The sequence below is a fragment of the Rhinolophus sinicus genome, chromosome 5 (assembly GCF_057876585.1).
Source record: "Rhinolophus sinicus isolate RSI-liver-muscle chromosome 5, RSI-T2T, whole genome shotgun sequence".
Classification (NCBI taxonomy): Eukaryota; Metazoa; Chordata; class Mammalia; order Chiroptera; family Rhinolophidae; genus Rhinolophus; species Rhinolophus sinicus.
The window spans coordinates 4,271,161-4,285,405 of record NC_142505.1 but is presented as its reverse complement, the minus strand read 5'-3'; the positions used below and the strand labels follow the sequence as shown (position 1 = coordinate 4,285,405).

Below are 14,245 nucleotides of genomic sequence, written 5' to 3'. Positions count from 1 at the left end.
GGTTGAGAAATCCTTTATAGTAATACACGTTCATTCTGAAAAAGTATAATCTTACTCCCCCAGCCTTTGCCCCTGTTAAATGCATGTGTATTCTTCTAGACTTTTTTCCTTCTGATTGTAAGAACATACATTCGTATGTATATATTTTACAGAAAAACAACCAAATGTGTTCTATTCTACAGGATATCTTTCTGACATATACATGTGTCCACATTGGAGTGTGTTTTGATAATTGTATAGTTTCCCTTTGGATGGATGGATGTTAAGGACGGCTTATTTTGTCATGTGTAATGAGCAATAATGTTATAATACTGTCCGTACATCTTCGCATACTCACTGCAGGTCTTACTATTGGAGAAAAACCAGCTTGTGGCTGTGGGCCGAGCACAGTGTTCTCACGGGGTCCCCTGCCCCATGTTTCAGCCAGTGTCTGCTCATCCTGTTTCACTGCACGCGTCCCCAAGACAGGTGATCAGATCATTGCGTAGCCCTCTGACTTCAAGTCGTGTGAGCTAGGGGTCCATTTTGAATGGGTTTCTAAGGTAATGTGAAAGATGTCAGAAAAAAGGGATGCTGGGAGAAAGGAAAAGGCGTTTTCTAGCATCAGAGAAAGTGTGTGTGTACAGTGGGGAGGAAACTAACTGTGTCCGAGCTAAGCACTGATGTGTGTTAGGTGGTACTACCTGGACCCACCAATTGGAGTTTTGTAGACATTTCTGAAGGAAAAATCAGGTGACTGGGTTCATACTCTGTACCCCACTTTGTGCAATTTACCATCCAAGATAAATATATAAAATAAATAATTTAAAAACTGTCAATATACCAACAGTCGGAAATGATACTCTGAGGACTGTGGGAATTAAGCTCAGTGCCTGGCCGATCGTGAGTCTCAGGAAGTATTTGTAACCAGAGAGAACCGAAGGAAAGAGGACGGGCATGTCCTAAGAGGCGGCTTGAGCAGCTGCCCTGGGGTCTGCTGTCCGTACGCCAAGTCCATGCACACGCCCCCATGAAGGAGGGTGGGAGGCTTGGAGGCTTCTGCTCTGCAGGCTTGTGTTGCAGTCTCTGTTACAGCAGTGCACGTATGTGCCCTGAGCCCCTGAGCCCTGGCAGTGCCCCTCCACGCTGTGCCATCACAGAGGTGCGTGTGCATGAACCCCAAGTCAGGAGCTCTTAAGAAAGTTCAGAGGAATGGCACAGTTCCGAATAGCCCCAAAGTGGAAACTGCCCAAATGTCCATCAGTAGTACAACAGCTTCAAGAAAGCAGGCTTTTTTTCTAAGTTGCTAATGATGAAATATTTCAAAACACAAAGATACAAGAAAAGCAGGCATTCTAGTTTCTACTGCCCAGATTGAACTCAGGTTAACATTCTGCCATATTTGTGTTTTTTAGTCCTTTTTTTAAATTGAAGAATGTAACCTTCGGGTGGCTTAGTTTATCAGTGTTGGGGGTGGGGTAGAGTTGGGTGAGGGAGCTGAAGATGCCGGAGCCCAAGGGGGTGACCTGAGCTCTCTGTGCACGCCCTGTCCTGACAGGGAACGAACGTGTCACTGGCTCCTGAGCATCACGCAGCCCAGTCAGGAGAACACTGTGCCTTCAGGTTTGGGCCCTGCCCCAGGTGACGGAGGCAGAGGCCATGCCTTTCACCTCTCCTGCTCTCTGAAAAATAAAACCCCTCGCAGTAGTGCCCTTTAAGGACATAATGCCTCTTTTGTTGAAAAATGAAAGAATCTGGCTTTTTCCATCAAATTGTGATTAGAATACCATGAATGTTTTGATTGTGCTGATGTGAAAAGAAGAAGGAAGGAGAACAGGGTTTGGTGTGTTTGGTGATTGCTGTGATTGTCAGTGGGACACAACCCCTTCTCGTCCCCTCCTGCGAGCTCGTCAGGAGGCCAGGGGTGCCCTGGGGATGACCTTGAGTCTGCTGCCGTTTACATTGGAAGAGTCGTGTGCACACTCCTGCTTGTCAGGCAGTGGTAGCGGCCGTGGTGCTGCTGGCCTTCTGTGGCGGCCCTGTCCTGCCTGCCGGTCCTGAGGCCGTTCTTGCTGCTGGCCCTCTGCTGAGGGCTCGCTCCGTGCCAGCACCGTCATAAGCCCTTGCTTATGTCACAGTCCATCCTTGTAATTACCTGGGAGGTTGGTATTGTTTCTGTCTCCATCTACAAAGGACAAAACAGGCTTTGAGAGGGTCAGAGGTCCCCAGGGTCATGCCGTGAGTGGCAGAGTGGTGATTCAAATCTTTGGCTCCAAAGCCATGTTCTGAAGCTGGCACTACATGAGGCCCACTTGCTATTGTTATTTGGGTTTGTAGAATTGTAAGTAGGACTTGAGGTCCTGGGAACAGTTGGCCGAGCACTTCCCAATCCTACCTCTGTCAGCCTTCTTTGTAGTCTGAGGTCATCGGTGAGGCAGTGGCTGCCCCCATTTCAGAGATGAGGACACTGAGGGCCAGGTAAGCAGGGCGCTTGCCCAGGGCCACACAGCTAGTTTGGGGCCGGAAATGGAGCCAGAGTCTTCTGAAAACACCCCAGCTTTCTACCCTGTTTCAGCTTGATCTCTGGCCACCTGGGCTGCCGTCAGCCCAGCACTTAATTGTAAGGTTAACTCTGTTTTCCCATCTTTTAACCACGACTGGTACTACCCATCTGTCACTTGTTAGACCTGATAGAGGATTACCTAGCAGCGCATCTTTTAAAAAATCTTGGACATAAATACATCATTTAAATACATACTCATTTGGTCACAGTGGTGCTTTGTGATAAGATAATCCTTTTTGGTTAAAGATTTCCTTACATGAAAATCTTTACTTTTTGATAAGCTGGTAAAGGTATTTGTTTGGTAGCTCAAATGGAAGTTGAAGACTGTGAGATTTCCGCTGCCTGTGCTGAGTCAGTGTTTCCTAGAGCCGTCTCGCTAACCGCCGTTGTTCTGCGTTGCTTTGAGGTTGCAGCTGCTCCCTGGTGGTTACCTGTCAAAGGCGCCAACTGGAGGCGCCCAGAAGGGCCCGACTCGACCGTCCTGCACAGGTGAGGCTGGGTCTCCCCCGGGGACGCGTTCCATGCCCAGTAGATTCCTGTGCTGGTGCGAAGGGACTTAGTGCCATCTGCATCTGTAAAGGGGCCAGAATGACAAACTCTGATTGGTAGGACAATAAAATGGCAGGAAATAATAAAGTACTTAAAACCCCAACCACTGCCGAGCTCACAGAGACTCTTAATAAGTGGCCTCTTTCCTTCCTCTGTCCTGTCGTGTAGATTTTGTTTTCCCCTTTGCAGACCAGTTACAAATCTCATGACGTGTTTAATCTCTGCAACCTGTCTGCTCCTCTCCTGAGTGGGTCGGTTTGAGGAAGAAGACTGTCTACAGATGAGTAGTGTGTGGTGCCAGGGGCCCGTGGCAGGCGCTCAGGCCTTGGCAGTGGGGCCCTGCTCCCTGCCTCCCGTCCTGACTGACATACTTCGAAGCTTCCATCTGACTGAAAGACCGCCGAGCGGCAAGTCGGCCAGCATGTCTCTTGGGTGGCAAGGAAATAATTATCTCAAGCAAAAATAGCGTCACCTGTTAAGCCCTGGAGGTGGAGAAAGGGTTGGCCCAGGACTCAGTGTCTCAACAGCCCAAGAAGCCTGCTCTCCTAACCTACTTTTTCAGATGGGAGTTTGAGCCTCTATTTTTCCCAACATTCTTGGGTGTTGTGCTCATTGTCAGGGACCTAGGAGCACATGGAGCTCAGCGGTGGGGCCATAGCCCCTCGAGAAATGGCGCAGAGCTGGCGGAGCCTGAGTCAGCGGCCTCTGGTGGGAGGGGCTGCAAGGTGGGAAGTCAGACATAGGATCCCTGGGTTCCTCGGGTGGACGGGGCTGCTTAGCGCCCAGCGAACGCTTGCCTCCCCGAATTTAATAGGAGAAGAAAAAGCTAAGGGGAGAAGGCAAGCCCAGAGGGGTGTGTGCTTTACTGATGGCGTCTATCTTCTGAGAAAAGTGCTTCTCTCATCAGTGCTAACGCAGTGACTGGCACGCAACAGGCACTCGATAAACACCGTTAGAAGAATCGGTAAAGCCACGGTATGATTATTGCAGGGAATTCAAAGCTGTGTGAGGGGTGCAGTAGGGATGTGTGTCCACTTGGGAAAGAGTGAACGGGGAATGAAAGTGACGTGGTGCTGGGTAAAATGTGTGTATCTCCTATTCTCAAACTTTCCCCTTAACCTTCCGTAGCCTTCTGTACCCTTAGAAAAAATAAACACTTGCTTGGAAGCTGCTAGAGTGAAGCAGAGTAGCTGGCTGATCTGTGGTAGAAAGACACAAAGTTTAAAGCCAAGCGTCACAGGTCGGGTTCTCTGACACAGACGCTGAGACGGAGCTTGGGGTGCTGAGTACTTACGAGGGGCCCACACCCGTGGGAGGGGCGGGGGAAGCAGGGTGGGGCAGGGGCTGAATCGAAGACTCCAGTGCAGGCCCAAGGATCCCAGCCAGCCAGTCCCACAGGACTGAGCTGTGGTGGCTGAAGTGGCTGGGCCTGTGCCCCTCTGTGGTTAGTCCCCGCTGGCTCGGAGCTGGCTCTGCAGCTGTGGAAAACCCCGAAGGAGCCGACGGCTGGAAGCTGTCAGCACTCCCAGGGGCTGGGGCAGCACCATTCCTTAAAGGGGATCTGGGTTGTGCATCTCCACAGCCACCTACCAGGTGACCAGGTGAGATTCTGGGGGGTCTAGGCCTCGCACGAAGTGAAGAAATGTTTTGAATGTACTCCTAAGGGGGAGTATTGCCCACTCGGGAGCCTGGGATGTCAGAACCCTGCGGTGGAGGGGACAGATGTGGCACGGCTGGGGCTCGTGTTGGGGATCAGGACCCCTCAGTGTCACGAGTGACCTGAGGGTGACTGTGGGCGCTGAGAGGAAGCCGGGTCCCGTTCCCTGCTCCAGCGGCTCTCTCGCTTTCCACAGGCCAGACCACCCGGTTCTCCACGTCTCCTGGCACGATGCTGTGGCCTACTGCACATGGGCCGGAAAGCGCTTGCCCACGGAGGCCGAGTGGGAGTACAGCTGTCGAGGAGGCCTGCAGGACAGGTACTACTCGCAGGGGCTCGCCCCACCCAGCCGTGTGCTGCCTTTTCCTAAAGCTGGGACTGCTTTGCTTAGGGAGTTGGTCTAAACTACAACCACAGCTGTTGGGTCCTGGGCTTTCCTCATGTCTGTGAAGTGACTTGGGAGACTCCCATGGGCGGGCCACAACCCCTCCCAGCCCCACAAAGCTCCCTGGGGCCCCAAACGCCCCCAGCAGTCCAGGCCCCTGGGGTTCCATGGTCCTCCTTACATCCTGCTGGCCGGCTGCCTTGCCTTAGTGTTTTCTCATTTTAGACATCTCCTGTGGCAGCGGTGTTTGTCCGCCTCCAGAGCCATGGGACAGAGGCTCATGTTTGGGTCACATCTTCTAGGCAAGGCTCCTTAAAATAGCGAAGCTTTATAAAAGTGTGGTGTGACGGTGCCTGATCATGCTACCATATAAGTCCAGAATGATGCCGGCTACCCAGCCTTCTCCGAACCCTTCTTTTAGTTACGTGATTTATTTCAGGCCTCCTGAGGGCTCCAGAGAGACGGAGGTTGTTGTGAACTTGACATGAGCTAGTTACGCAGAAGTGAATAAAATACTGATTAAAAGCTTTATTTATTTATATAATATATTTAAAGTAAAACCAAAACATCTCACTCAGAAGGAGCGAGCAGGGGTCCCCGTTTCATGGCACCCCCGCCCGTGACCTCAGTCCAGATGCCAGTGCCGGTGTGACAGGCTGACGCCTGTGTCTCTCCTGACAGACTCTTCCCCTGGGGCAACAAGCTGCAGCCGAGAGGCCAGCACTACGCCAACCTTTGGCAGGGCGAGTTTCCTGTGACCAACACTGGCGAGGACGGCTTCCGCGGCACGGCGCCTGTGAGTAGCGAGGCTGGCAAGGAGGGCAGCAGCGATGGGCACGCAGAAATGAGTGGGGGCGCGTGCGAGGCCTTGCTGGCCCTCTGACCACCTGGCTGCCCGCTTCCTGGGTTCACCCATGACCACACGGAGCAGACACTTAAGAAGCAAGCAAGCGGTCTGTGTTCATAATACATTTTCTTTTCTGATTCCGTCATGCTTGTTGTATTAGGTTGATGCAAAAGTAATTGCGGTTTAAAAGGTTGAAAATAATTGCAAAAACTGCAGTTACTTTTGCACCAACCTAATAGAAACTTTGGAAAAACAGAAGGGGATAGAGGAGAAAATGAAAAGGCCCTGGAATGCCGGGAGCCAGAGACAACCCCTGTCAGCCCCTGGGCGTTTTCGGTGCTGATGCTAAGATGGCTAGTAGATAGAGGGTGCTTGTGGTGTGCTGGTGGGTGCTGAGCCATTTCCTGATACTTGCTTCACGTGGGCTCAGCTCTGTCAGGCAGGCACCATTATCCCCGTTTTCCAGGTGAGCAGCTGGAAAGCAGCACAGCTGGGACTCGAACCAGGTGGTTGGTCCCGAAAGCCGGTGCCCTTCCCTGCCTTACACGTATATGCTGGTGCGTGTGTTTCTGGGGTGTGTGTACATACATGTGTTTTACACAGTGCTTTTGTTATACTAAACACAATACTTAGCATCCACTCTTTTTCCCTGTTCACCATCAGGAACATTTTATCTGAAAACAGTTCTTCACAAATACGTTGCTTTTAGCAGCTGGATAACCTGTCATTTGAATGAACCCTAATTTAGGTTATATCTGATTTTTTTTCTAAATAGCACAGTGAACTTTTTGTACATAAATATTAAATGTCTCTCTGATGATATTTTTAAGCTAGACTCCAGGCAGTGAAATTAATGAGTCAAAGAGTAGAAAGGTTTCTTGGTGAGCATTTTAGATATATGGCCAAAATGTTTTCCAGAATCCGTGGGGCATGTTTCCCTCCACGCGTGTACAAAGCTTTCTTTCTCACAGCTCTCTTGATGGCAAAATCACACGATAATGAAGCAATGTTAAAAACATTGCATTTTCTCTAAACACAGTGAGGAAAGCAGTCTTGTGGTGCGGAATTCACACCTTCTTGAGTTTGTTGTTTCCGAGAAGAATTTTCTTTCAACAATCTTTTAAACAGCTGTCATTTCTTAAATATTTGTAATTTTGTTTCACACAAAAATAATTCTTCCAAAATTCATTCATAAGTGTAACACAGATATGTTACGTATCAAAACATAATCAAATGATTGCAAAATTTCCACTGAAATATGAAATAATAAATCTATTATCTTGTATATATTGCTATATACAAGATATTTTGGAAAAGATGAAGTGTGAGGAGACTCTTGACCTACCAGAAATTTAAAAATATTTCGAGCTATAGCAGTTAAAACATTACAGGTTTACTTTTAGTAAAAAAAAAAAAAAAAATTGCACGAGAATATGTAGGTAGCCCTTGAGTAGGTACGAGAGTGCCTGCTTGTGCACGTAAGATCCCTTATTTGAGTTAGTTTTACGGTGAAGGAACCAACACAAGCCAATGGCTAATGACTGCATTGCTCAGTGGAGGCGAAATGTTATTCAGACCTGGTAGTTGGTTCCTCCGAAGTTTCCTTCAGGATCGCTGGTGCTCACAGACACTTCGGTTATTCAGTAAAACAGTAGTTAGAGGTCTTGGGGACTAAATGATCCCAACTTTTCTCAAACTTTGCGTGGGTGAGATACCCAGTCTGTGCCTCCTGGGCACTTTTGGTCAGCCAAACTGGTATGGCAGGATGAACAGAATTTTGGTTAGGATGCCCCATGAGGCTCGTGAGACCCCAGGAAAGACGCTGACTGATGCAGACAGCAGGACAGCAGCCATCGGAGCATTACACACTGCTAAGGAGTGTGCCGCATGTCCTCTGTGATGTGCTAACCCTGAACGTGGACGGGCCTGGAGTGTTGGGGCCATACCCAGCTTTCTTCGGCAGGGGCCTCATGGGGGAGTCTGGCACAAGAAGGGCCTCCGCAGCCTGGATCCCCTTCCTGGACCCGTAGGCTCTGAGACGCAGGGCCCCTGCAAAGCCTTGAAGCCTAAGGCCTGGGCCTCAGGACACCCCATTATATAAGCGCCTGTCAGTGCTAGTGAACGGTCAATTCTAGAGGAGGCTGTATTGGATGTTATGAGTGTTTTACAGTACTTACTGTTACAGAATTTCATATCGCTGTGTAAGCACGTGAGCATCCAACAAAAATTGCCATGAATTCTCAGGTCAGTTCAGGTTTTCAGAAAACACGGTGTTCCATATGAAATTAGGACACTCTGCCGATACTTCGAGTTGGTACAGTGAACTTGGAGTTCAGCAGATGTCCACTTGGAGTATTTTCAGCAGAACTTACCTGAAGAAATTGCCGTGGACATTCCTACGACAAAGTTAGAACAATTACCAGAAGGCCTCAAAGAACCGGTTTGAGAAACAGGACCTGAGGACAGAGGAGCAAGCCAGCTGCAGGGAGGTGGCTTCCACCTGTGTCTGGAACAAGACTTAAGATCTGTATCTCAGATGGGGACAGTTTGCACGGCAAGTGAGCTCAGGTCCACCTTAGTTGCCCTGTTGTGTCACATGCTCTGGTCACTGAGAGCGGGAATTTAGCTGTGATGATGGGGTAGGTGACAGTGAAATCGCTCCCTCACCCACGTTTCATGTATTTTATTATTTCCCATGTGATTTCAAACTAAGCAAACTATTCTGACCACTAAAGAACTGGATTTATATTTTGCTAGGCTGCTGGTATGCGGTGATTACTCTGTTTTCATTTTAATACCTTTCAGCTCATTCACCTGAAAATAAGTGTGTTTGAAGTATTTCTCATATATGCTTGTTCTCTTCTGAGATTCCTGGAAGCTTTGGTTAATGTGATTAACTTAATAACAAGCAGTTACAATTTATATTCCTCATAGTGGCAGGTCCACATATGATAATTTTGGGGGTGGTCACCTGCTGATTTTACCTCACCTGAACTTCAAATTATTTAAAGGGAAAAAAACTTCCAAACCTCTGAGTGGATACTATTATTTCTTCATCTTATGGTTTAACAGCGCCAGATAGATTAAATTCCTGGGTAAGGGGAGCGCCTTCCCTGCCCCCCCATCCCCCCCACGTTCTATGAGTCTGAAAAATGAGGCCCCCGGGATGTCCATCTCTTAATTGCTCCTGCCTCTGGCTCCTTCCCTCCTTCTCTTCTCTCCCTGAAATACATTAATTTCTTCTTTTCCTTCCTACACCTTCCAGCTGTTATTTCATCTGCGTGCTCTGATCATCTCCAGATTCTTGAAACAGTTTGTGTCTGTGGCCTCGCCTCCTTTACTATCCCTCTGACCTTTGAACTCTGACCCCAACTCCCAGGGCTACCCACACACATCTACCTTTGTTGGGGAGGAAGCACCTTCACCCAGAAATCTCTCCCTCTTGGGAATTTCTGGGGCGTCTGCTTCCATCCTCTTCCCACTCATCTCTTTCCCTACTCATCCCGCTCTGCCCTGTAGAATTGGACGTTTTTATTTTTGGTGCTTTCTTCCTTTCTTCCTCATTAAGCTGTTTGACGTCTTATGTGATTGAACTCCTTCCTGCCTGTAGCCTACGTGCATGGAATTCCCCGATGAACCACCGACTAGGTAGTGCTGGTCCGTAGTGAATGCTGAGGACAGAAGCCGAGTGGTGGGGACTTCAGCTCCCGCCTCCTCCGCTTCCTCGCTTACGTTCTCCCTACTGATCGCCCAGGACTCAGATGTTTCCGTATCCATGTCTACACCTGAAACCTGAAGCCAAATAGAAATGAATTTCAGTTTGTTCATTCCTTTAATTCTCCTTCATCAGTACAGGGGAAAAAAAACAATATGAATTTACAAAAATATTTTTTAAATAAGCCCCAAGGATAACTTGATTTTTTTTTATTTGATAAAATGAAATTTTTCTTTTAGTTTAAGGATTTCTATTAAAAATGTTGGAAAAAAATTTAAGTCACTAAAATACAAAACTGTTCTGCATTGACTATTGTTTAGTTACAGTTTTTTCTTTTGCCCCTTTTTCCCCTCTTTACAAAAATTTTTCACTTTGGTTCTGTGTCTGTGACAATATTATGTGGCAGACTGTCTGACGTGCCTTTGAAATGTGATATAATTGCTGGCTGAAGAACTGTACAGTTTGCCTCATGTTTCCAGATTCCGGAGACTGCAAACCCTTTATTACAAATACACTTGATAATGAATTCACATTTTCTTTATAAAAATAAGTCCCCTCAGTGTTTTGATGATAGTGGCTGAGGCTTAAGGATAAGATAGTGAGTTGGAAGGGGCTGGTGGAGAACACAGAATTGCCCTGGGGTCTTCAGAGCTAAAAGACATTGTATGGCCAGCTGAGCTCTGATGACAAGACTTACACTTGGTCTAATATAATGCTTCTGTTATGCTTTGCAGATCTAAATATCACCTACCCCCCCAATCAGATACAGATTTGATTTATGATCAATATTAGTGCCTGTCTTAGGAATAATTTTGCTGGCTTCCTTACCATGTAATATGTATAAACTTGCCTCAGGTTTCTCAACTCCCCTTGAGAGCTCAAACCTGAACAATGTCTCTTTCTTTATTTTCTATATTTTTATTTTTACATTGGCCAAATTGTATTTTGATTGTCGGGATGAAAATTAATATTCAGACTTGAAGTCATAGCTCTTAGTGCATTTCTGCACCAAAAAGGTTTTCTAAACGAGATGAGTAGTTTGATAGCATTTTTCCTTTTTGTGTTTTTAGGTTGACGCCTTTCCTCCCAATGGTTATGGCTTATACAACATAGTAGGAAACGTGTGGGAGTGGACTTCAGACTGGTGGTCCGTGCACCATTCCGCTGAAGAAACGCTTAACCCAGTGAGTATCGTCCTCAGAGTATGTGAGTACGGATCCCTCCCCGAGCAGTCGATGGCAAGAACTTCCTGTGTTTCTGAGGGGTATTTACATACTCTTGGAATTCATGTTTTTTGTTTTTTTTTTCGTTATTACATTTATTGGGGTGACATTGGTTAGTAAAATTATATAGGTTTTAAGTGTACATTTCTGTAGTACATCGTCTATATTTCATTGTGTGTTCACCACCTTGGAATTAATCTTACAATTTCCCCAAAGGGATATTAAGCACATGTCTCTTATTTCAACCTGAAAGCATTGTGTAAAAGTGTCTGTGTGCATTTTATGTGCTGCTCGATGGTGATGAGGATAATTATTTCAGGGAATCAGCGATAGCTTTAGAAATTCTATTCAGTCTCCTAAATTGATCAGAGTGAGATATATAAATAACTATGCAAACTTTGTTAATGTCTTATTAATAACTAGTGAGATCTGCTAGATGGTATTTATCATGTAATGAGTTGCCTGAATTTTGACTGGTTGAAATTTTGATTGAGGAACATTCTTTGGAGAAAACGAGAAAGGGTACTGCTTCCTGGGTGGTTGGGTCAGGAAGTTGAGTCATTCAGTACTTATTTCCCGAACTCTGCACTGTGTCGGGTCCATGCGTCACGTGGCTTAGAAATTCAGGACAGCCACATTCGTCTCAGTGTTACTTTTTCTGATATGGAAACAAGTTGAATGCAACTAGCATACTACTCTGCTTCTGAAACCACGCTCTCCCAGCGTAGTAAACACACATGGAGACACTACATGGTGTGTGTGTGCAAAGTACTTCGCTGAAAAAGAGCATCTGAATATTTTTTGTTGTGTGGACAGCTTGGGGCAAAAACACCATGTAAACATCTTGTCTGTAGCAAACTAGATGGTCAGTGTACGTTTGTACCCAGCCCAGCTTGACTGGGAACTCGATCCGCTCCATTTGACACCTTAAACTTTTGAAAAGGCACAAAGGATAACGGTAAAGCAAATGGAGTTTTCCATCTCTTCTCATTGGAGGGTTAACCAGCTCAGAGCAATTGAAGAAATTGTCAGACTCCGTGCCTCAGGCCCTTTTTCAGACGTGGGGATACATGTGTTTGATGTGCTTGGGTTTCGCTCCGCAGCAGAACCCAGGGGCTGCTCATGAATAATCCAGACGCACAGGTCTGCCTTCCTGGGTGCAGATGAAAAAGCTGAGTTCTTCATAACCTGTGCTTTCCTCCTTGTTTTCCTTGCACTTTCTGGCAGGGCCGGTGGGAGTAGCGGTCAGAAAGAGAAGAAAGTCTGTGTCTCCAAAGTGAGAACAAGACAATGAACGTCTCCCTGGGTTTGTGGCGGAGAAATGCCATTTCTACTGGCGACGTGTGCCTTGGTCTTTGCTGGCAGAATCAGAAATAGAATTTTCCCCTCAGATGAAAGCATCTGCCAGTTTGGAGGGGGCTGCACCAGGCTTCAGAGTCCTGGCAAGTTGGGAATGTAGCTCTCCGACCATCTGTTGTTGAGCTGAGTGCTTATTAGCTTTCCGTTTTATAATTGCTTGCGTTTCTCCTAAGGATTTACAGGAAAATTCACATTGTTTTCACCAGTCCCAGGCTCTCTCTTAGATGTTGTGCTTGCTCTATAAATTGTTCTCATGTAAGCTTTCTCTTTGTCACGGTGGCCTCATTGCTTCCTGACTTGACAGATAAAATTGAACGATTTTGAGAACTACACCCCAGCTCTCTAGAAAACTCATGACCCGTCATTCAAATCTTTGCAACTTTCCTTCATCGGCAGCCGACAAGCCACAATCATCTCTCATCTGGGTGACTGTGACAGCCTCCCTGTTGGGCCCCTGCCTTCACTCCCTCTGCTCCGTGGCTGCTAGAACCATCCTCACAGAGAGCAAATCTAGCACCATTACTCCTCCGATTAGAATCCTGCAATTGGGTCTGGTATGAAGAATGAAGCACAGACTCTTGAACATGAGATTTGAGGGCTGAAATAATTTAGCCTTGCTGATCTCTCTTTAGCCATAGCTTTTTCTTCTTCTTTCAACATTTAATTATGACATGTTACAAAAATTCAGGAGAGTACACAAAATAGTATAATAGGCACCTGTGTACCTACCATTTAGATTTAACGTATATTAATAGTTTACTGTATTTACTGTATTTCTTTTAATGAAAGAAAAAGAACAAAAATTGTTCTCCTAGTCAATATTTGGTATTGTTGGTATTTTTAATTTAAGCTGTTCTGGTCAGTGTGTAGTACTACCTCACTGTGGTTTTTTCAGTCCCTGTATTTTAAAATCTGCATTTGATAACTGGAGGCTACCCTGTTGTCTGTTATTGTTCTTGGTTTTCAGTCACATCTTGTTTTCTCACGTGCTTAGTTATTTCTGATTGAGTCCCAGACATTGTATGTGCAAAGCTGTAAAGATTATTGAGATTTGGATCATCTGATCTCTTTCTAGAGAGGATTTACCTTTGCTTCTGGAAACTTCTATTACAGGGGAAAGCAGGCTCACCTCTCTGGGCTTCCCTTCTGTATGGGATCCGAGCCTTGCAGTTCCTTGCAGCTGTGCTAGTTCTAGTTGGGTCTGTTTCAAACTCCTATTTCCTTCGAGGTTTTAATATCTTTGCTTCCTTCCCTGCTGGACAGTGCGTCTCCAGTGCCTGGCGAAGAAGCAGGTGCAGAGTAGTGGGTCCGACAGTAAAGCCAATTCCAGATACGCAGAACTGAGGGAGGTTTGACCACTGTCCCTACTCCACGCGTTTCAAAAGCAAAGGCTTGTTAGAAGGAGGCATTTTCAGGGAAAGATTTGAACCAAAATGTCTGTGTGATTAGTAAACATTTTGTTATGGGAACAGACCTCTTCAGTGTCATGCATGTACGTCAGCTCCAAGACTAACTCCTGATGGCAAGTCACTTTAAAGCTTCTTTGGGGAGCTTGGGGAAAGTCCGTGTTGTGTACGAAAGGCTGTGCAGGGACTCTGTCTTCCTGATTCAGTGCCTTCCAGGAAGCAAGGCCAATGGCTAGTATTTACTTCATTGGGCAATCATTGTGGCAGAAGCCCGTGTGCTGTGTCCACACAATCCTGAGAAAAGCTGAGGTATTTGGCTGTTTGAAGTGAGGGTCAGCTTGGTCTTAGCTGGTCGGAGGTTATGGGGATTGTGTGTGTACATGTGTGTACGTGTTTTCTGAAGCTGCTTCAGATGGCGTCACCCCTTTCCATGCAGGCACAGTCCCGGGTCTGGCCATTGCTGCTGCCAATTTTAAGTTAAAAACAGTGACTTGTGTGTGTTTCCTTTGCAGCTGGCTAACCTTGAGACCCTGGTTAATCTGTGGCATGTGGCATGTGGAGA

The 14,245-nt window shown here is 46.6% G+C and overlaps 1 protein-coding gene across 13 annotated transcripts in view; it reads left to right on the top strand.

Moving 5' to 3' along the window:
- The window catches only part of SUMF1 (sulfatase modifying factor 1), a 278,602-nt gene that overhangs the window by 29,769 nt on the left and 234,588 nt on the right, over positions 1-14,245 (top strand). For 12 of the 13 annotated variants that reach the window (XM_074312228.2, XM_074312224.2, XM_088798101.1 and 9 more), the window contains 4 exons: positions 2,949-3,031; positions 4,945-5,067; positions 5,815-5,929; positions 10,766-10,879. In XM_074312228.2, the coding sequence (XP_074168329.2) occupies positions 2,949-3,031; positions 4,945-5,067; positions 5,815-5,929; positions 10,766-10,879 (435 nt within the window). The remainder of the gene's footprint in view (positions 1-2,948; positions 3,032-4,944; positions 5,068-5,814; positions 5,930-10,765; positions 10,880-14,245) is intronic. The other variant, XM_074312230.2, reaches the window with a different exon arrangement.